Source organism: Tuber melanosporum (assembly GCF_000151645.1).
Source record: "Tuber melanosporum whole genome shotgun sequence assembly, scaffold_3, strain Mel28".
Classification (NCBI taxonomy): domain Eukaryota; kingdom Fungi; phylum Ascomycota; class Pezizomycetes; order Pezizales; family Tuberaceae; genus Tuber; species Tuber melanosporum.
This window is the reverse complement of record NW_003298974.1, coordinates 1,650,738-1,671,443: the sequence shown is the minus strand read 5'-3', so window position 1 is coordinate 1,671,443 and position 20,706 is coordinate 1,650,738. Positions and strand designations below refer to the sequence as shown.

The 20,706-nt window shown below is 48.9% G+C and overlaps 2 protein-coding genes; one reads left to right on the top strand and one right to left on the bottom strand.

Annotated features, from left to right (window-relative positions):
• The first annotated feature begins 12,202 nt into the window (after window positions 1–12,202).
• On the top strand, window positions 12,203–13,581 carry GSTUM_00006892001 (uncharacterized protein). XM_002839028.2 has 1 exon: window positions 12,203–13,581. The coding sequence occupies exon 1, from the start codon at window positions 12,386–12,388 to the stop codon at window positions 13,472–13,474; it is 1,089 nt and encodes a 362-aa protein (XP_002839074.1). The 5' UTR covers window positions 12,203–12,385; the 3' UTR covers window positions 13,475–13,581.
• A 1,450-nt stretch (window positions 13,582–15,031) lies between these two features.
• Window positions 15,032–19,297, bottom strand: GSTUM_00006891001 (uncharacterized protein). XM_002839027.2 has 13 exons: window positions 19,024–19,297; window positions 18,768–18,932; window positions 18,606–18,714; window positions 18,468–18,554; window positions 18,062–18,413; window positions 17,949–17,987; window positions 17,484–17,887; window positions 17,143–17,412; window positions 17,014–17,090; window positions 16,426–16,958; window positions 15,948–16,368; window positions 15,362–15,893; window positions 15,032–15,305 (listed from the first exon to the last, which is right to left on the bottom strand). The coding sequence occupies exons 1-13, from the start codon at window positions 19,234–19,236 to the stop codon at window positions 15,268–15,270; spliced, it is 3,240 nt and encodes a 1,079-aa protein (XP_002839073.1). The 5' UTR covers window positions 19,237–19,297; the 3' UTR covers window positions 15,032–15,267.
• Window positions 19,298–20,706: the final 1,409 nt, after the last annotated feature.

Here is a 20,706-nt window from a genome sequence, read left to right as displayed (position 1 = left end):
CTGTGGGGAGGGCGTGGTGTGACAGTATATCTGTCCAAACCTTTTAGAGCTAGGAATAGCTAATTAAGTAAATCGGGAAAGAAAAATTTATTATGGAGTAACCCACCGTGCCTACCTGATGGCGGCGGCTAGAGGGGCTCTAAGGACTCTAAGGGCCCCCCCCCCTCGAGGGCTTGAAAATAGATATGGTGCCTGGGAAACAGCACACACGGGGGGGCACATGTGGCGGACGAGTTCATTTCTTATCAATCGGCTGGTCAATTCGGAACATTCCCTTAAACTAGGTATTCCGATGGCCTGCAAGGTTCAGCAAAATACTTGTATCCTCGTTCCGAGAGAGCGGCTGGCTATCGGTGATTTATGTTCTCAGTCTATCAGCTCGCGCAACCGGAACTAGGATTAAGTGTGGCATATAGGCATTTCTTGTCCGATTCGTGGTCGTGGCGGACGTTATTTTTCTTCAGGGATTCCTGTTCCTCGCCAGTCATCCCTTGAGCGTTACCTCCTCTTCCAACCTTGTATACAGCACCAGTTTTCTCTTGACATTTCTTCTATTGGCTGAATTATTTGGCATAAAGCCTTCAGGTATGACACTTTTCTAGTACTGACGAATTCAGCGACTGTATTTCTGGGGTCTCTCCCCTCCCCTCTGAACCTCCATTCCTGCGACCCTCACCTGTGAACCGAACAGCAAAAAGCTTTCATGAAAGGGCACCCTTTTACCCTGCCATATTTTCCTAGTCTACTTTTGTGTCCCATACACCGCAACAAGCACAAACCCAGACTGCGTCAACGCTATAGTATGGTTTTGTCATTAACTTGCTTCAAGCATGAGAGCAGGCCGTACGACCCCTACGGTATCTGCCTCCGCTACTTCGCCCAGGATGGGAGTGATATATTTATGTATCAGCTGACCGGGCCCTGGATCCACAGCCCAGGGTTGGCATTTGTTAGTTTGGCTCGGATTGCTCACAGGAGATCAGTGGGAGCTAATATGCTAGTGGTGAGGGTGAGCTTGTTTCCCGGAGCGTTGGGTTTTCCGGGAAGTAGAGAGAGGTGTATCACGTGGGGGTGGAGTGGAGTGTGGTAGTGGTTGTCTCAGTTCAAGAAGATTGATTGCGGGTCTGCTGTGTTGGAAAATGCGGAGCTTTCGGTGGGTTGATCATTGGGGTGGTGGATTTGCCGTGATGCTTAGACGGGTGGGCAGTATGATGTCGCCGGCAAGGGTAACGGTTAAGTCCTTGTTTAGCAATACCCTCAAAACTCTTGAAATCCACTATCAGAATATTAGCTGAAATTGCCTTCCCGTTATAGATGTAATTTGGTAAATTGTGCTTAGGGTAGCGCTGCGGCGACAGCGAATTTTTCTTCTGTTAGAGTATTTACGGTATTTGGAGTCACGGAATATCACTCGTCCACCCTTCACCACGGCATCTGCATAAAAAAATGTGGCATATTTTGCTTCCATTTTCTTAAAGGAGTGAGGTGTGGAATTTCTGGGCACTGGCCAGGGCCAGAGCCATTGCTCGGGAAAGATATCATACATCGCAACCGACCTTACATAGTTCGAGTGCCCACGGCTACGAACTCCTGACAAAAGCCCGAGATATTTAAATATATAATATACTCGACATGCAGAAAATCCCCCTAATTTTTCATTCAATTCTGGGTACCAGATATATCTGCGGAGATATAACTGCTTGAGAATCGGCAGTTTTGGTGTTTTTTTGGCATCTGGTTAGTTACCAAACAAACTCTATCGCCTTCACGAATGCCAGTTTTGGGGTGAGTGTTAGGGCTGAACCTCTGCTTATCCCGCAGCACAAAGTTATGCGACTTATGTACTGGGCCATGAAAAGGCTTGCTTTGAGAGTGGGTTTTGATCAAATGCTAGGGGCGAGTGGCTGGTGTTCATGGCAGTTGTTTTTTTTGTTGGTTTGGGGTTTTTGTGGGGTTGGGTAGCGCCGCGGGGGCTCCGCAAGAACACTGGAATTTGGGGACTTGATATCTCTCTCGTTCTGACCTCCTCAGAACCGTAGAAACTCAAATAGAAGAAACAATTTTCTAGGGCATTGCCTCTCCTTCTACGACACTGTGCATACTCATTTTGTCTCAACTGAAAGCCGAGTTTTGCGGTGCCCTCTCTCGCGGAGTCGAGAAGTAGAATTCCAACATCCTAGAGAGCTTTCTCCTGTTCGAGTTCGAGTTCTACGGCATGGTAACCACTAGATACTCTGGGTACGTTTGGATGTCTTGAAGTTGGGATTTTTTAGAGTTTCCTAATACTTTAAATCTTGTATTTATTACTGGGTTAGCTACCAATTGGTATCTCAGTATCTCATCTTGTGACCACAGTCTATGATATTCCAGGAAAAATGTGAACAGTGGTCACAGGTCGATTGAGTTTGGTCTGACTATAGGCGGGGGGCAGGGTGTGGGGCTGGTAGGATTCTAGGGTTTCTGGCCCAAGACAGAGGAGAGCCTAAGTGTGGGCTCAGACGAGGTATCCAGATTGGGGGCAGTGATCCAAAGCGGCCAGTCCTGGTCATGGCCCAGACCATGGTCCAACAGTCGGGCCAGTCAGGCCGTAGTTTCGAAAAGTCTGGGTCAGTCTGGTCAAAATCAGTGGCCAGAAAAGTCCAGCGGTGCCCTGGCAACCGCCGGGCAGGATCCTGGAGCAATACAAGTCAACCCTCTGATATGCTCGAGGGACGGCGCCAGATGCGCAGATGAAGCTGCCAACAACACTGGCTTCAATGGCTGTAATAGTTCTCGGATGCTAATTCCTGATCAAAACAAAAACCGTCTTAGTGACTTCAATATTAACTTATTAGGATAGCTGTAATGTAATTGAGGCAGCATAATACATAAACTCATGGGGACAAGCAATTCTTCTAGGTACAGTGGAATTATGTCGAGTCGAGGCAAGGCTCGAAACAAGAATCGTGCGCTACAAACAATTGGTCCTGTCGAACAAACTCCTCCTGACCGATGAAAAACAAGCTGTCGGCCGAAGAGCTGGCCCGAAGGTGACCCAGGCCGGGCCCTGCTTTGGTCCTAAAAAGCCGCTTTTTCTCAGCCCGGCCCGGCAATCCCTGAAAAACCTGGGTTAGCCCGGCCCGCACCCGAACCCGGACGCACTGGCCGCTCGGACTCATTGATTGGGGGTAAATACCACCGTTTAGCCAACGCACATGCACTCTGCAGACATACCACCCTCCGCCAAAAGCAAGGGGATTCCGGATGTGAAGACCAATTAACAGAGTATGGCCCTGGTATCGCATCGCCGGGTATGGCGGTTGGCATGGTATCCTAGGTTAACCACACCCGGTATCTTAGAAATACTTAGCCTATAGTATTCCGCGTAGCTCTTCAACAGAATCGAGCTGCGTGAAGTTACAAACAGAACCTCGGTTTCTAATACATATTTTCTGGTCCACCGGCCCCTCTGATGTTCCGCCACATCCAGCGAACGGCAACACCAGACAACGCTATTACATTTTAGCAGTTTTCATTCCTCCTAAAATTCCCAATCAACTGGGGGAGGGTATTGACGCAGCGTATCGCACCCAGGGGGTATGAGAAAGTATCGAGAATGTGGCTAACAGAATATCTATATGCTTAATAGTTAAGCCTTCGCCATACTTTTTCCTACCCCCGGTACATATACTGTTAGAAAGTGGACCCAACCTTGCCTTCTCTCTATACCCATTTTGTGCTATCTTGTGTAGTCATACATCCCAATGATTTTCTCATGTTTACTTCCCTAAGAATTGCCTCGCTTCCCTTCCTTCCCTTTTTTTGCTTTATTTGTTTTTCTTTGCTCTTTGAAGAAACAACAACTGAATAAAACCTGCTCTCTCGCTTTGTTTGATCAGAAAATCCATAACATATACAATACAGCACCGCTAGGCACCCCCAGCTCACCCCCAACAAGACTCCCCGATGCATGTAAATTACTCCCCCTGTCAGATACATATCCAATGTCACGCATTTACCTCTCCAAGAGGAGGAAACTCAGAACTCAGCGATGCCCGGGATGACCGGAAGGATCGCACAGTTAGCACTACAAAAACCTGGTATTGGGTAATAGGAAAAGGTGTTTGAGTATTTGCTGATGTGTGAGGGGTTATTGTGATATCATACTGGCGTATTATAGTGTAGCAGGTCGCAACTTGATAGTAATTTTAGAGTCTTGTTGAAGGATTTACACTTACTCTGCTGTTGGAGCTCCGAACGGTGCCCATAGATGACGCAAACGTAGATTCCCGAAATGTAGCGACACTAAACCATTTACCTTCCCCCGGTACATGAAATTATACAAGAGAAAGTTTGGGAAACTTCCCACTCCTCAATCTTGATGGTGTTGTAACTTGGTCTGCGACTTGTGAGAGATGAAGATCTAGAACAAAAGACTCGAGCTGATGGCGGTTTTACACCTTAAAAATCATTGTCTCGCCCCCAACTCGGGGTCCCACTTTAGGACCAACCAAACAAGCAAACAGGTAGGGAGCAGCCTTCGAGAGAGGGTATTCGGAAAGGGGTTTATGGGGCTGAGAGAATGGTGATCACCAGGAAGTGGTTATGTATTTTTTGTATGCCACTCCGACACAAAATATCAAGTCACTTTCGGAGCTTACCACGCGGGGGCATAAAACTTCTCAAGTTTCCGTTTTACATGCTTTATACCCTCACTGTTGAGAGAAATAGTTGCTCCCGCGATCCTTGCGACTTCTAGAATTTCCTATCCAGATATTTTGAGTTGTGTCCCTGCAAATGGCGATCTCGTATGTAAAATAGTCAACGGCCTGAGTTTCCCCGAGACCCTGCACCGCTGTGCAAGTGCAGTAATGCACATGGACACTGGGGGCGAGATGTGGATTTGTTGTTCATTCAGGAACCCCGCCCCAGGCTATGGGGACACGAGCACACGAGATATGGTTTCACAAATTCTTAGCCCATTGATTAGGTTGCCATTAAGTTGTGTAGTTATAAGGCTGTGCAGTGAACCCCGCTTTTCCTAGAACTGCCCGAACCTCATACACGAATTTGGAACTCTTCAACTATAGCATTCCAAGCAGCGAAAAAAGCGAAGAATGTCGCGAGCCTACCGACAACTTCAACTCTTTCAATATAGTTACAAATAACATTACCTCTACTACTGCGGATAATGAGTCCCGAATCCTAGCCTGGCTCTCTCCCCTAGAGCCCCAGGTGCGACACCAAGACATTCGCAATGAGCGGGTAGACGGTGTAGGAAACTGGCTACTGGAAACCCAAGAGTTCAAAAGTTGGTGTAAGGGTAGTGAGAAAGACGAATCTGATCGAGCGGCTTTGTTCTGCTATGGCGACCCCGGTGTCGGAAAGAGTTACATCAGGTATGGCACCACCAGCAAGAAGCAAGGGTCATGATCGCTGACAAGTCATGATGGTAGTTCCGTAGTGGTAGACTACTTGTGCGACCAGGCTATAGAACAAGATATGGCCGTGGCCTGTTTTTATTACGACTTCGCCTCCCGGGAGGAGCAGTCCCCTACAAATATGCTCGGCTCCCTACTTAAGCAGCTTTTGAGCGGGTTAGAAGCCATTCCGGTGGAAATCAAGCGGAAATTTCGGGACCAGAAAAGGGTTATCGGTGGGCGAGGACTACAACTCCAAGATATTGGGAATATGTTCCCGAATATCCTATCTTTGCAGCGTACATTCATATGTGTTGATGCTCTGGATGAATGTGTTCCAAAGTACCGACTGGAAGTTCTTGACGCATCAGGACAAACTCTCCAGAGGTCGCCAAACACGCGGATGTTCATGACTAGGAGGTCACACATCCGAGGGGTGGTTGAAAAGTAACTGGGTCTGAGGGTAGCAAATGTATCGATAGAGTCCAGAGACGATGATATAGTCACATATCTGCGTGCGAGACTGAGGAAGGATACAACTCCTGAGGTGATGGACAGTGGGTTGGAGAGTGATATTATGAAGAGCATTCCCGAAGAGACCTCGGAAACGTACGTACCAGCGGGAGATCCAGTAGACCTTTGTAACTCATACTGATGGATGCAAATCCAGATTCCTTCTAGTTTCGCTCAAGGTCGAGGCAATCCTAAGAGAAACAACAATCCATCGGAGGCGTGTGAGGCTCAATGCGATGGGGGATGGGTTAGGATTGGGAGAAGCATACGAGGCAACTCTCGACCGGATAAGAGAACAAGACGAGGAGAAGGTCAAACTTGCTATGACTGCCTTGATGTGGATATGCCATTCGGAGCGGCCACTGCAGGTGAAAGAACTGTGTCATGCGCTCGCTGTTGAGATTGGATCTACAAATTTCAATCCCGACAAAGTTCCCGCAACAGGGACATTGCTCACCTGCTGTCAAGGACTAGTCACTGTGGATAAGGAAGCATCGACAGTCCGGTTAATCCACCACACGCTCCGCGAGTACCTTGTCTCTCACCCCAACCTTCCCGCCCGAGCTCACTCAGCAATGGCCGAAACCTGCTTGACCTATCTAAATTTAGATCAGGCCAAGGCTCTTTCGGCTAAGACACAACTTGACCTCACTATCATGCCCTTCCTCGAGTATTATTCTCGATATTGGGGCACCCACACAAATCGAGAACTTTCTGATCACGCAATATTACTCGCAATGAAACTCTTGGACCAGTACGAGAATCACATAGCTTCTAAATCACTTTTTGAGCAAATACTGGGTCCCGAAGACTCTACTAAAGACGATGCTCCTTCCCGGTTTAGTGGATTACATTGCGCATCTTTCTTCGGGATTGTTGAGGTTATGACTACTCTTTTAGGAACGAAAGGCTGTGATACCAACCAAAAAGACTCTGCGGGTATGACGGCACTCGCATGGGCAGCAAGGAGCGGACATGAGGAGGCAGTGGAATTATTGCTCGGTCAAGAAGAGGTTGACCCCGAGAGGCCAAACAGCAATGGCAAAACACCACTTTCCTGGGCTGCAATGGGAGGGCATGAGTCAGTGGTTAAGCAACTTTTGGGTCTGGGAGACGTCAACCCCGACAGGTCAGACAATTATGGCTATACGCCCCTTTCCTGGGCTGCAGGTGAAGGGCACGAGGCGGTGGTTAAGCAGCTTTTGGAGCGGGGAGATGTCAACCCCGACAAACCAGACGATGCGGGGGTTACGCCCCTCTCCTGGGCCGCGTATGATGGGCGCATGTCAGTGGTAAAGCTACTTTTGGGCCGAGAAGATGTCAACCCGAATGAGCAAGACAATGAGGGCAATACACCCCTTTGCTCTGCCGTAAGGAGGGGATATGAGGCGGTGGTGAAGCTACTTCTAGACCGAGAAGACGTCAACCCTGACCTACCGGACGATGGGGGCAATGCACCCCTTTCTTGGGCCGCAATAAATAGGCACGAGTCGGTGGTGAAGTTACTTCTGGACCGGGAAGACGTCAACCCTGACCTACCGGACGATGAGGGCAATACACCCCTTTCTTGGGCCGCAATAAATAGGCACGAGTCGGTGGTGAAGTTACTTCTGGACCGGGAAGACGTCAACCCTGACCTACCGGACGATGGGGGCAATGCACCCCTTTCTTGGGCCGCAATAAATAGGCACGAGTCGGTGGTGAAGCTACTTTTGGACCGGGAAGACGTCAACCCCAACAGGCCAGACAATGAGGGCATTTTACCCCTCTCATGGGCTTTAATCGAAGAGCGCTACTCAGTGGCTAAGCAGCTTTTGGACCTGGGAGTTGTCAACCTCGATGAACCAGACAATCAAGGCAATACACCCCTCTCCTGGCTGCAATTGACGGCCAATTTATACTTTTCTATGTATCTCAGTGCCGATACAGAACAGCCGCCGAACCTACTACAACAAATCCGGAAGCCTGCAACTCCCGCCTCGCGCCCACCTATGTACCCCATACTCCGTTTTTCACCCCCCACCCCTTCCCCGGACTTCTAGAGCGTACTATACTATACACAATCATTTCTTCCTCTCCCTGCGATTGCCCTCCTCCCGAGTTAGTCCTTATCCCTAAACTCGCAAATTCTCCCGTGTCTCCGGGACCTCGGGCATATCCATAATTATCAGAAGCCTTCCAGATATTTAACGGCGTTGTGATGAAGTGAGGGATTTTGAATTTCTATTCTGCACGGTTGGAGTCTATCTAGTCGTGGGAGAAAGTTTTCCCAATTCATCTTTGTCCATACAGCCATTGCTTTGTTCCGCTGCTCCCCGTCTCGGTTTCACATTACAGACGCTCCCTTCCATGTACATGTTCTTTCCATTTGCTATATATTCTCGATTACTTCCTTCTTTGCTTCCTCCTCTAGAATGATAGAATGATATTACCGTTTGAATAATAAAGTTAGGTCAGCATAGAGCCCAAATTATCACTCGCCCGTTTCTCTCTCTACTTTAGCACATGATGTCCGCACCGCCTACCATTGCAGAATAACAATACCTGGGCACAACCTTCAAACAAGTTCGTATCCCGACAGCCCTAAGTACTACAATACCTAAAAATATTCCTCCAGGTTATAAGAGCACGGTACTCCACTGGTGACCTCCAGAAACCTCATCCGGAAGCCCTCAGTATTCCCAATTCTACAGAACTACTATTGACAAGTATTATTCCGTCCGCTCTAGACTGGCCAGAACACTTCTTAAAACCAACAAGCAGGATTTTCTATGCTCGGCGTATTTTCGAAAGGGCGCAGGGTGGCTGTTTACCTTCCCAATCCCACAAGGACGAAGAATCGCAGACCGATCACGTATGACAAATAGTAAACGGATGAGTGGGTTTCGGTGCGGGGTGACCCACTAGCCGGTTGTTGGAGGAGAGTTAGTACTGGGGCGAGGAGGAGGAATGCGATCATTGGTTATCACTCGGAAGTTAGTATTCTCCATGTTCAACAAGACACTTCCATGCTCTCCACGGCAGAAAACGGTAGACCGTCGATCATCTGTGCTCCCTGCACATCAGTCCTCGTGCTGTTCACAAACATTTCCTGTCCGATTCTTCTTAAAGGCGGAGTAATTTCCTTGACGTATTCATGTTCCTATCCAGCTATCACCCGCCCCCACTTACATATGCAGCAGTTATTCCCTTTCAATGTCTCTTCCATCGACCAAATTATTTGCATAATCCCTTTTGATATAATAACTTTATGGACGGGTTCGCTGATGGTGCTTCTAGGGCCGCTCCACCCACCCCCTACCACCCTCACCGACAAATGCAAGATACCCTCCACCCACCTCTAGCATTCGCTCGAAGCCCTCCCGCAAGATGCCGTTGCAGCCATAGCTGGCGCCAAAGCTCTCGTAGAAAAACACATCCCTGGACCCCTCCTATTCTCCTACCCCTCGTTCGCTTGGGTAGGCGTCCGATGTAACACCGCGAATACAAGTGCAACCTGCGCCAGCACCATGGTAGTTGCGACGACTGCCTAAGCACGAGGGAAGGGTGTGCCTCCGCTACCTTTCCCGGAACGGTGCAATCTAGGTATGAATAGGGTCGCCGGGTCTGGGATTCGCTCGCAACCCATGGTCGGTATTTGCAAGTTCGGCCCGGCTCATAGCGAGAGATTTCGGGCGGAATATTGGCGGGGAGCGGTACGCTGGCGGTGAGCTTATTGCTAGAATTGTTGCTAGGGTTCTCGGGAACCTCATGCCTGTGGAGTGAATGGTACTAGTGGCTGCCTCTATCTATAGTATCGGGCTGTGGGTCGCTTTGTTAGGGAATATAAGAGTTTTGATAAATTGGTTGTGATGCCTATAGCCGGAGGGTAGGAAGCTCCCAGCGAGGTCAAAAGTGTGGCTCTCGTTCTGTAGCAGTGACATATCCAAAGTATATTCAATAGCCCGCCTTCAAACCCCCCTCTCCGCTCTCTCCCTCCCCCAATTACACCTCCCTACGCTTTTCATCCCCCCCTCTATCCGCCCGTGGTATCACACCCTCATAGTGTGAACCCACCACTCCACAAATCCAAGTAAATCAACACACAAGCACCCTCCCCGCATACAGCCCCCCCGGAAGCTCCCCTGACACACGCCAAATCACCCGGCCAAACCCATCAAGAAAACCACCAGAATTTGCCTTCTCCCCCCCCCGAACTCCCTCTTGTGCCAGTTTTCCAGCCCTCCCGGGTCGAAGTGCATATCTAGTAGTCCGCAGCCCCAGATAAGACCGCCAGCTCTCGTCTATGACACGTTCAGTGGATACTTTCCAGTGGGGAGGGTCGGTTATTGATGGTGTATTGTACCTCGTGGTGCCACCCCGCATTCTCCCGGGCGGGCAAGATCTATGTATCGGATAGTGTCTTGATAGAAGTGGGATAGTGTGGTGGGGTTAAGCCCATATCACACCGAAGGTCTCCCCCCCATCCCACCACCCCGGGGCGGCCGGCCCAGAAGTCTACGCACAGCGAGGGGGAACCCCATGCGTAACTCCCGCCCCCCCTAGCCCGCTGTGAGGATACCCTCCGCTGACAAGATTGAATATTATCATACCGGGGGCTCAGCCGTATCTCGATTGGATTACATCCGGCTTTTCTTGTTATCTCCGCGTCTTTTCTCGCACTTCTCTGAGGATTCGCCGCTGATTTTTTTCTCCCTCTTTTTCTCTTCCGAAATATCCCGTTTGGAGTTTGTGGTGTTGACGGCTGGGCTGCGGAGTTGGGTTCGGGAGTGATATCTCGTGAAGCGAGGCGCGAAGCTCGCGGGTACGGACCCCCCAATAGGGGAGAGGGTGAATTATATAGCGGGCCTCTGTGAGGGGGGCTAGATTCTCTACCTTTGTTTATTGGAATCGGGTTTTATGGGAGGCTAAAGATATGGGTGTTTAAGTCACCGGGTCACTGGAGGGGGATTGTTTGCCGTGACAACGTGAGGCTGACTGAATGGCATTGTGGATGGAGGCTCCAGTGGCAGTCGAAAACCGTAGCAGATACCGCAATAATGAATGCATTGGATAGAGGTCTAAGTATCCAGGGCTGAGACGTGTTTTACATTCACCCATCCTTCAAATCAAAGGACATCACAAAAATAAAGGGTCGACAAAGTCTTCGTGATATCTCGCCGACACCTCACTTCACTTCACTCAACTTCACTTCACCCCTCGAGGCGCAACGAAGGTTGTATCAAGAAAAACGTAACCGCACCAGCCCACCCAACCAATCCAAGCAGAGCGATAAAGAAGCCACCTGCCACAAAACAAATGGCGGCATCCGACGCAGCAAGATACTAAAACCCAAACCTCATCCACCTCATCATTAGCAAGTCAATCCGGGGGAGTGAAACCCTCATCTCATTCTGGAGTTGGAAAACGGTTTCATCGGAATATCTAGTCGTGGCCATACATAGCGGTTAGGCGAAAACAGTTCACAACTCGGGTGATCGCCCGGCCAACGAACGCAGTGAATCGGAGCACCAAGAATTAAGAAACGTTCTGACAGTATCGGTGCCTTAATTTACACGAGTAGGGGGTATATCATATCACACTGGAGAGTCCCAATCGAAAATAGTCCTCATCGGGCAAAACTCCTTAAGCGCGCAGTTTCACCAAGCAGAAGAGCTTAAAAAAAGCGGTCGGCCAGGCGATCTCTGCTTGCCGCAGCAAGGGTTCACCCAAGCGAACCACACAATGCTTGCTCACATGCTAATACTGGAGTACTCGTACTGTACTCGTACTGTACTGGTAAACCTATTCCTGTGCGAGTGCAGTGCGAAACGTTAGCTGTGGCAAGTATGACGTTGGGGGTAGTATTCCTGCTTTTTACCCGAGTTGGGAGGAGACTTGATACCGGTACAGTACTCGTACTCGAGGACCCTTAACCACTTACCGGTATCCTTTCTCCTTTCTCCTTCCCCTTCCCCCTTCCCCCTTCCCCCTCCCCCGCCGTTCCCATCGTCCGCCCCCCATTCCCCCACCCAATTGCCCCTGTGCACGGTTTAGTGCCGGTATTCGCAGATTCCTGACCCTTTGAGCTCATTTTACCCCTTGAATGAACGAACGAGCGAACGATAATCGGTTAGGTCAATATCCTGCGCGCGCGCTTCTTTTTTTTGGGTTGTCTCGGACCAACCTATCGGGTCGCTATCAGAAGCAACACATCAGACACCGGTAGCCGGCCAGGCAGATATCATAGTTTTGCAGGGACGACAGGATATCTCTAACACTGCAGAGAGCGACAGAGAGGGAAGGAAAGAAAAAATCATATAAGAAGCAATCCACCCAACCACCACAGATGCCTCAAATGTAAGCCGGCCTTCCTCTTTCTTCCCTCCTTTTTACTCTCACATACTATCATACCCATCACCGCCACAAGATCCGAGATCTCATTCATTTATAATATACTCCCCCTCCCCTCACACCCTCAAATTGCAAACGAAATGGCCATTCTACCGCCCCCTTACACCCCCCGAAAATCCTCCCCGAGTCCAAAGCGCTCACCTGATGGAAGCAGAACCCGCAGTCTCTCGGTCCGCTCCTCCAAATCTCGCTCGGACACCCCCGCCCCATCCAAGAGGCACCGCTTCACATTCGCAAGCTTACGCGGCAACTACCAACCCGAGCTGTCGAAACGTCTCTTCCGCCTGATCAAGAGCGAGAACTACGTGATCAACGCTTACGAATCAGCTGGGCATGAGCGTCAATCGGTAGCCACCCAATTGTCTGAATGGGGGGAGCAAACCGGCGACGATGCGGTGTCGGAATTGAGCGATAAGCTCGGTGTGATACTCACAGAGATTGGCGCCCAGGAGGATATTTTTGCCCAAAACTTGGAAGACTACCGGAGCATCCTCAAGCAGATCCGCAACACCGAGAGCGGTGTGCAGCCGAGTCGGGATCACAAGACGAAGGTCCAAGACGAGATTGCTCGACTAAAATATAAAGAACCCACAAGTTCGAAGTTGGTCGCCCTAGAGCAAGAGCTCGTCCGTGCGGAGGCCGAGAATCTTGTCGCCGAAGCACAACTCACCAACGTCACTCGAGCAAAGCTAAAGGAAGCCTACGCCCAACACTTCGCAGCAGTAGTAGAACGCGCAGAAAAGCAAGCAATCCTAGCTAAGCACGGCCGACGGATGCTAAATCTACTGAACGACACCCCCGTTGTCCCGGGAGACACCCACGAACCCTTCAACGAGGAAAGGCAAGCTAGACAGATCCTCTATGACGCGGAGGAGGACCTACGGATCTGGACGCTAAACCTCGAAGAAGTCCCCACACAGGCACACCCCGTCGTTGGCGGCGTCCTTGACGGTAAAGCTGCTGCTACCACATCACTTGCCCCGCGGACAGCGGAGTTGGGAAACCACCCCGCTCAACTAGGCATTCACCCTGCGCACCGGAAAGTTAGCGGCGCATCGAACCATTCAAGCGCTGGTAGCAGCAGCAGCAGTTCTACAGCTACAGACCCGCCATACCCGATTAGTCAGGAGGAGAGAAGGAGGAGAGAGGACATGATTGTTGCTTGCTAAAATACATCGGGAGCACTAACTAACTTGTCCACCACCATTGTATTGTATTACTCACGCCCCCTTTTGAAGAAGATTTCCCTTCTTTTATTTTATTTTTCTTTTGTTTGATGGGATTGCATAGGACTGCATAGCCTTTGGGTTTTTTCTTCCCCTTATTTCGCCGGTTTCGTAACGCTCGCTTTGTTTAAATATTCCCTTCTTTACTTGTAGTTTCAGTAATTGCTCGCCACCGACACACGCCGAAAAATAAATGGGACATTTTATTATTTTTTACTCTTCGAGATGTAACCTATCGCTGCACCGTGCTGCACCCCTTGTAAACACGCCGCCAAAACGTCGGCGCCACATCATCACCATCATCACAAACAACCACTCCCTTCCAACCGCACAATACGCAAACACCCCACTCCGGAAAAACCATTATCCAGCACTGTACCGTACACACTGCACAGCACCCCACCAACCCCCGCAACTTCACGAGTCATCACTCATCCATCCCACCGGACCCACCCTACACCGAGAGAGAACCATACCGGTAGTCTAGTATCATATCATATTTCGATGACCCCAACTCGAACAACTCCAATAACCCTCGGAGCAAAATAGAGGGGAAAGGCCTACCGTAAAATGGCCGAACACATATTTAAATAAATAAAGAGAACAATAATGAGCTCAGAATAAGAAAACCTGTTTTTCTGGCAGTCTTCAGCCCCCTTAATGCACCGTTGTTGCGCCTTAAAACCTAAAGGGCAGAAAAGAAAGAAAGAAAGAAAGAAATGTATCCTAGCTTTACCTAGCTTTATGCGAGAACATGCCGTAGCCACTGAATAAATAAATAAATGAATAAATGAAAAAATAAATAACCAATGAATGCGACACGATTCGAAGGAGTGCCTGGTGGAGTTGGGGGCTTGGAAAGCAGAACTAATGTGCGGGATAGAATTGGATCAATTGAAACCCGAACCATGACAAAGTTGGCGTTCCGCAGCCACCGGATGCGAAGAGTAAGTTGCATACTGTACGAGTACGGTGCTAGCACAAGAATAGGAGGGTACGGCGAATTGTCATAAATAATAAATACCAGAAGGGGGTCGTTCCCCCCCCCCCTTCTTCCCGGACTCGATTTACGAGTACTCGAGTACTCTCTCCGGTTACTTTGTTGGGTTTTTTTCAGTTGAAACTAACTGGAATGGTGTTCTCCGGGGTGGGCTGAGTGGAGGGTTATCTATCTACCGTATCATATCCGTTTGTCTGTTCTTTTTCCCGTAGGAGTACTGTACGAGTAGAGGTCCTGGGGTGTTGAGGGCGGGTACAGTACATTTCTGGTGCTGTGGGTGGGTTGGGGGGCGTGCTTGGCTTCGATATTCCTTTGGACGACCGGAGTGAGGATCCGGAGGGGGGTTTTTTTGGGGGTTGTGTTTTTTGTTTTTTTTTTGCCCTTAGGTACTCGAGCAATTGTACTTTTTGAATTGCTTTTTGAGATGCACTTTTGTTGTGGGCGTGTGAGCATGGTTCTTGATGAAGATGGTATATAATCCATTGCACTGGACTCATGGGGGGGATTCAATCGTATTCATACCGAGTGATAGCGTAGTCAATGCTTTAACTTGAACAATTTGGTGACATAAATTTCCAATGTAAAGGAAAACAGTGAAGAATGAAAAGGTGACGGTACGAGTAGCAAGGAGAAATTGACGAAAAAAAAAAACAAAAAAACATCGTATCATATTCCCATCTTAATCCTAATATCCAATCCTTGCCCCTAAAGACGCCCTTTTCTAGCCCTACCGCATCTAAGCGACGATCGGTCCGTCGAATTGTACCCGCATAGCTACAGACCAGTCAGTATCGTAAAAGCTCGTGGGAAAATACAAAATTGAAACGTACTTGTCGGATAGGGAGTAAACTTGCTCCAATCGGCGTTCATGTAAAGCTTGATACCGCCTGGCTTTGAGATAAACTTCAGCTTCCCCTCATCCCCGGGAGCCCTCCTAAAGTTCCTCAGCTTCGCCAAGGTCTTCAGCATGTACGTATTCTGAATGATATTGATATCCTTGCCGAGGCATTGGTGCTGACCCTCTCCGTGCGTGACGTACAGCTCCGCCGGTCGGTCAAGTTTGATATCTAGTGGATCGGGGAAGACACTAGCATCCTTCGACGCGTAGACGAAGCTGACAAATACCTTGTCGCCCTTCTTGAGGACGACGTCTTGCCCTAGCTGCTTTATGGTTATCGTTTGGGTGTCAACGGGGTCGACTGTGCGGAAGATTCCGAGAGAATTGGATAGACGGGTTCCCTCCAGGGTGTACTTTGTTAGAAGCTTGTCAGCTTCCGGAGTGTTGAGGGACGATAGACGTTGGATTTCAGCCCAGTGCTTTCTATTGTCGTCTTGGAGGTAGAAATCGATCAATTGGGCGAACTATCCTGGTGTTAGCGTAGGCTCCTCGGAGCAAACGGAATGGGCGATACTTACAGCGCAAGCAGAGTTGGCAACAAAAGCGCACCCACTCCACAATAGCATCCATGCAACGTCTTCTGCGCTCTTTCCAGAGCCCAAAAGCCTTTTTACAAGGTTGGAACCATAATCCTTGAGAGATGGTGGGGGTGGCCTGACACCGGTACCTCCTGTGAGCTTGTCCCAAATGCCAATTGGGGTCTTGAACTTCTTGACTTCTTCAACCATGATTTCTCCGAGTTTATCGATACTCTTCTTCGCCTCGCGGCGGTGCTCCCAAGACTTTGTGGGATCCGAATCAGAGAAGACAAACCAAGTTAGATCTGTCAACGTCTTGTACAGTTCCTGCTCGGAGTACTGGCCATTTGGGTTCTCATCGGATTTCAATGGTAGGTAGAGTAGTGATGCAGCGAAGTGCAAGGCAGCCAAGTTTCCAATACTAGAAGAATTTAGCTTTCTTTCTTTTTCAAACCGGTGACAGGAGGGGTGCTAGTACTCTCTAACAATGTCAACCTGGTTAAATGGGTCTTTTCCAAGCTGGTAAACCTCCCGTTTCAAAAGTTTCAAAGTGATCTCCTCCGTATAATCTTTGAATTGCTTCCTTGACCCAGTGACGTCGTAAATCGCATCTCCTACCAGGTTCCTTTGCTGGGTATGTGAGCTCAAATCACCAGCAAGCATAAAGTCGTGCTCGTTATTCAATGCTTCCATCGCTTCTCCCCATGGAACTTTGAAGTTCTTTTGATCGTTCAAAACGCGCTTTAGACCGGCATGGGTAAGAATGGGGATCGGTGACGCTGTTTTTGCCGGCGGGTCAAACGAGTACAAGTAGGATTTCCCGAACTTATCGAATATCTTGCGGCTCTCTGTTGGTGTGTAGAATGGCTGCATGGCGTATACAGAGTTGTACTTGAAGTACGATGGGAAGGCATTCAGGATCAAGTGAAACATCTTGGCCCCCCCAAGGGTATCATAATCTTGTGCTACCTCTGTGATGCCCCAGTTTGTCAGATTGGCCGGAGTATAGTCCTAATTTTTGTAAGCCTCTATAAAGAACAATTCGTTCCTTCTTTCAATGACTTACTAAGGTTAAGTGTCGATCGCTACGGACCAACGTGACAGCGTCGGAAAAGACCGCACGGGTAACAGTATATGGGGCGCCTACCATTCGGTCAGCGGGTGATCTTCGAAAAGTAGATATCAGGTCCCTTACAAAGCCCCATTCCAGGGTCCATTCTGGGTTTTGTGTCTTCCAAAAACATTCCTGGATACATTTCCACCATATCAGGGTGGTCGTAGAGCTTCCTCAGTGTATTTGCAACATAAGGGTCGGGGTTGATGTCCTCGAAGGTTTTGTGCTTCTTCAAATTGAAGAATGCACGGAATTCATTTAACGAGGCAACCTGCCATTTCCGGGCCTGAAGGATTCCCAGAACCTCGACCGGCTTAAGGATTTCGGGAACAGTGTTTGCTCCAAAGGCACCTATTTTTTTTTTCACGTCAATCCCTTCCGTGCCACCCAACATCTCCTCGTGATCGCATAAACACACTTACCAGCTGGATCCTCAATACTTTCCTTGAGTATCTTGACAAGCTCGTCATCGTTGAAAGCACCGCTTCCATCAGCACCAGTTCTCTTTAGGCCGCCAAAAGTCCGCTTTGCCGGATCCTCTGAGATGCTTTTCTCGAAGACTATGAGCCCTTGCAACAACTGGGAGATTCCGATGCTAGCAGGGTCTTGCCCTGGGAATATTTTTCCGAAGAAGTCCTTAGTCCAGGCATCATCACGCTTGGAAACGGCGGAATGGAAACGGTAGAGAAGATTGAATTCGCAAGAGACTTGATTCCCAACACCTCTCGGGGTACCCTCGCCATCGAAAGACTTGTCAATCTCCACTCGAGGGTCAAGAGTCCACGTAGATTCGGAATGATTGAGATTTGCAATCCCGCGAATATAACTAAACAATGGGGGTACTATCAGCAATGAAACTTCTGCCCTCTAGTTGGGGGTTACGGTACTCATGCAAACTGATATTTACGTAGAGACCATTGGTGATCCTAATAGAGTTTTTAAGTCAGCGTCGCAGATCTATCGAAAAAATGTAGCCAAGCCTTGGCAGAAGTCTGCTTACAATCGTGCAGTTTGGAAAAGGTTATTATCCAGCTTCGCCAAGTTCTTGGCCTGATCCTCAGGACTGGCAGTAGCATGCGATGCGGGTAATGAAAAACGACCATTTTCATTAATCGCCTTTATTGTTTTTGCTGCGTAATTGTGGAAACGGGAGTACATGACCAAGAGGACGCAAATTCCCGGGGGAAGACCGAGAAGTCTTTTGTCTGAGAAGGTGTCTGGCTTGATCAAACCATCCTGCATTGTTCGGATTAGGTTTTGCTCTTCTTGGTTGCTACCATAAAGGGGTGCAAGATCAAGATATGAGGATGCGTCGCTCTTGGAGAAATCTTTGCGGTTCGTATGGAAAATATCTGATCTCTGTCAGTAAAAGAAAAGTTCACGGACTCCCGGGAACCGCTGTATACCATGGATAATGATCGAAGCATGGTAGAAGAGTACACTTGAGATTCCGGCTTGATTTTGTTTGAAATTGTCCCCACGAGCCATGAGCACTGTTGAAGGAGTCAATAAGAGTAATTGCCGTCCTGGATAGATGTACATACAGTCGAAGAGCAACCCAGCATCTGGTTTGGCTCCATAGAGTTTCTTGTCCTGGCGAATTGTTCGTGCATATTCCGTGCCTGCCTTCCCGAGATCGGGATACAAGATGTTCTGTGGATGCTCAGTATACTAATCCATTCATATGGTTTCTCAGGACAACTAACGTTGTAAGAGCCATCTGCTTGTCGGTACTGATACTTATCACCGACATAAGAAAGAGGGGGGTGCTGGAGGGAATCCCATAAGGTATCGATAATTGTGCTTGTGAGCTTCTTTCGGTTGGCCGAATTTTGAGGTAATGATGCCACAAGCCCGATAAGCCGTTCCATCTACCAATAAGCAATGCATCACGTCAACACTTCAAAAATATTCGGACCATCTCAGAAACACCCATGGTTTTGGGAGGAGGGGTATACTAACTACTAGCTGCTTATCATCAACTGGCCCTTTTGACACCTTCTGAGCACCCGTCTCGAGCAACAGTTTCAGGTCTTCCGGTATTTTTCCACCAGAGGCTTTGATATCCTCCGCAATACCGGTATAAGTGATTTCCTTGGTAGCCGCACTCTCGTCTCCATATTCAGAATTGGGGTTTGCAGAGGAACCACCCCCGAAAAGGCCGAGAAAACTCATTTTGAACTGCTCCAAAGGAAATAAAGTTATGGCAGAGGTGCTTCGGTATTTTGGGAAGACCGTGTGTGAAAGAACACAATTTGACTGTTTTCCGGAGGATATCTCGACCCTAATATGTACTCCCAACCTCTCCTGCTTGGATCCTGGGTAACAACAATCTTACCAAAAAAGGTCTTTGGCCAGTTCAACCATGAGATCAGCCGTCAGTCAGTAGACCGTTTTCAGCTCGATGAGCTTGCTTATTCTTTATTTCCTTTCTCCTCTTTTTTTGACCATTTTTTCTTTTTCAAATAGGAAACTAGCAGGAGTACAGTACGCCGTACAACATACAATTTAGCGCTACGGCCAACTTGCATCAAAGATTAATCATGACACGATAGGTAATAGTGACCCCTCACTTGCCATCGATGGCTCTGCCACCTCTGTAGTCACAGGTAACCACACAGGGGAAGATAAGTCGCCAGGGATAACATTTTCCTATCCAGTTAGACGAGAGATGGCTAGAGCTGAACTATTGCTGGTATAGGCATCTCATGCAGCTGCAAGGCAGTACGAGAAGATAGTCGTGACCGGATTGTTTCACGAGGGCTCGGAATCTCTTTCTTGCCGGTAAATTACATGGCTATATCCTAACTACTCTCAATGCAGTGGAGATCCAACAACAAGCGGCAATTGAGCCGGAGCTATTCAAGCAGGAAGACCCAAAGCTTTTTTTCCCCACAGTAGAGCGCACTCCCTTGCGGCACTTTGGCGATTGCCACCATGCCTCCTTCTTCCGAGGTCAATTTCAAACTCGAATGTGAGTGTTCCTGTAGGGAGATCCTTTTCATCGGGAGTTTTACTCCCTCTGAGCTTTGTAGAGAAATACACGACGCAGCAATGAGTACCCGTACCTCAGAGCGGTTACTTCTTGTGCTCACGAAACCAGAGTTGGGTAGTCACCAGCGGCCTCGGACGGAGGATGTCCCGGTTGGAAATTGGTGACAAATGATTGGCCATAAGTGGGCTCCCGGTTCTGGACTCCCCGGGCTGAGCTGCAGGTTTTCTTTAGCAAATGTAAGTTAGTCCAGATCGCCATCAGTGGCATATCATACTCGTAGGATATGGAAACTCTGGCAGGGCTACACCCGCAAAGCAAAACTCTAATGCACTTCCCAGAACCCAGACGCAACTGGAAATGCGAGGAAGGCCAATGGCCAGCTAATATCTTAACCGCCACTTGCCAAGTAATTCGACTTTGTGAAGATACCGGCATTGAGCGCTCTCCCGGCCATGTGCGCGAGCCACCCACGATAGGAGTTGAAGCGATGCAACTCGACTTCTTCAAGCCTTAGGTGTCCTCAGAAAGCCCATTCAAAACAGGGAACCTCTACCTCCAAGAACCTTTCTATGCCGCCGCCTATTACAAGAGCGCAGCAAGCTGCCAAGGTCTTTGTCAGCTTGGCTGAGATGTCGAAGATTTACGAAGGC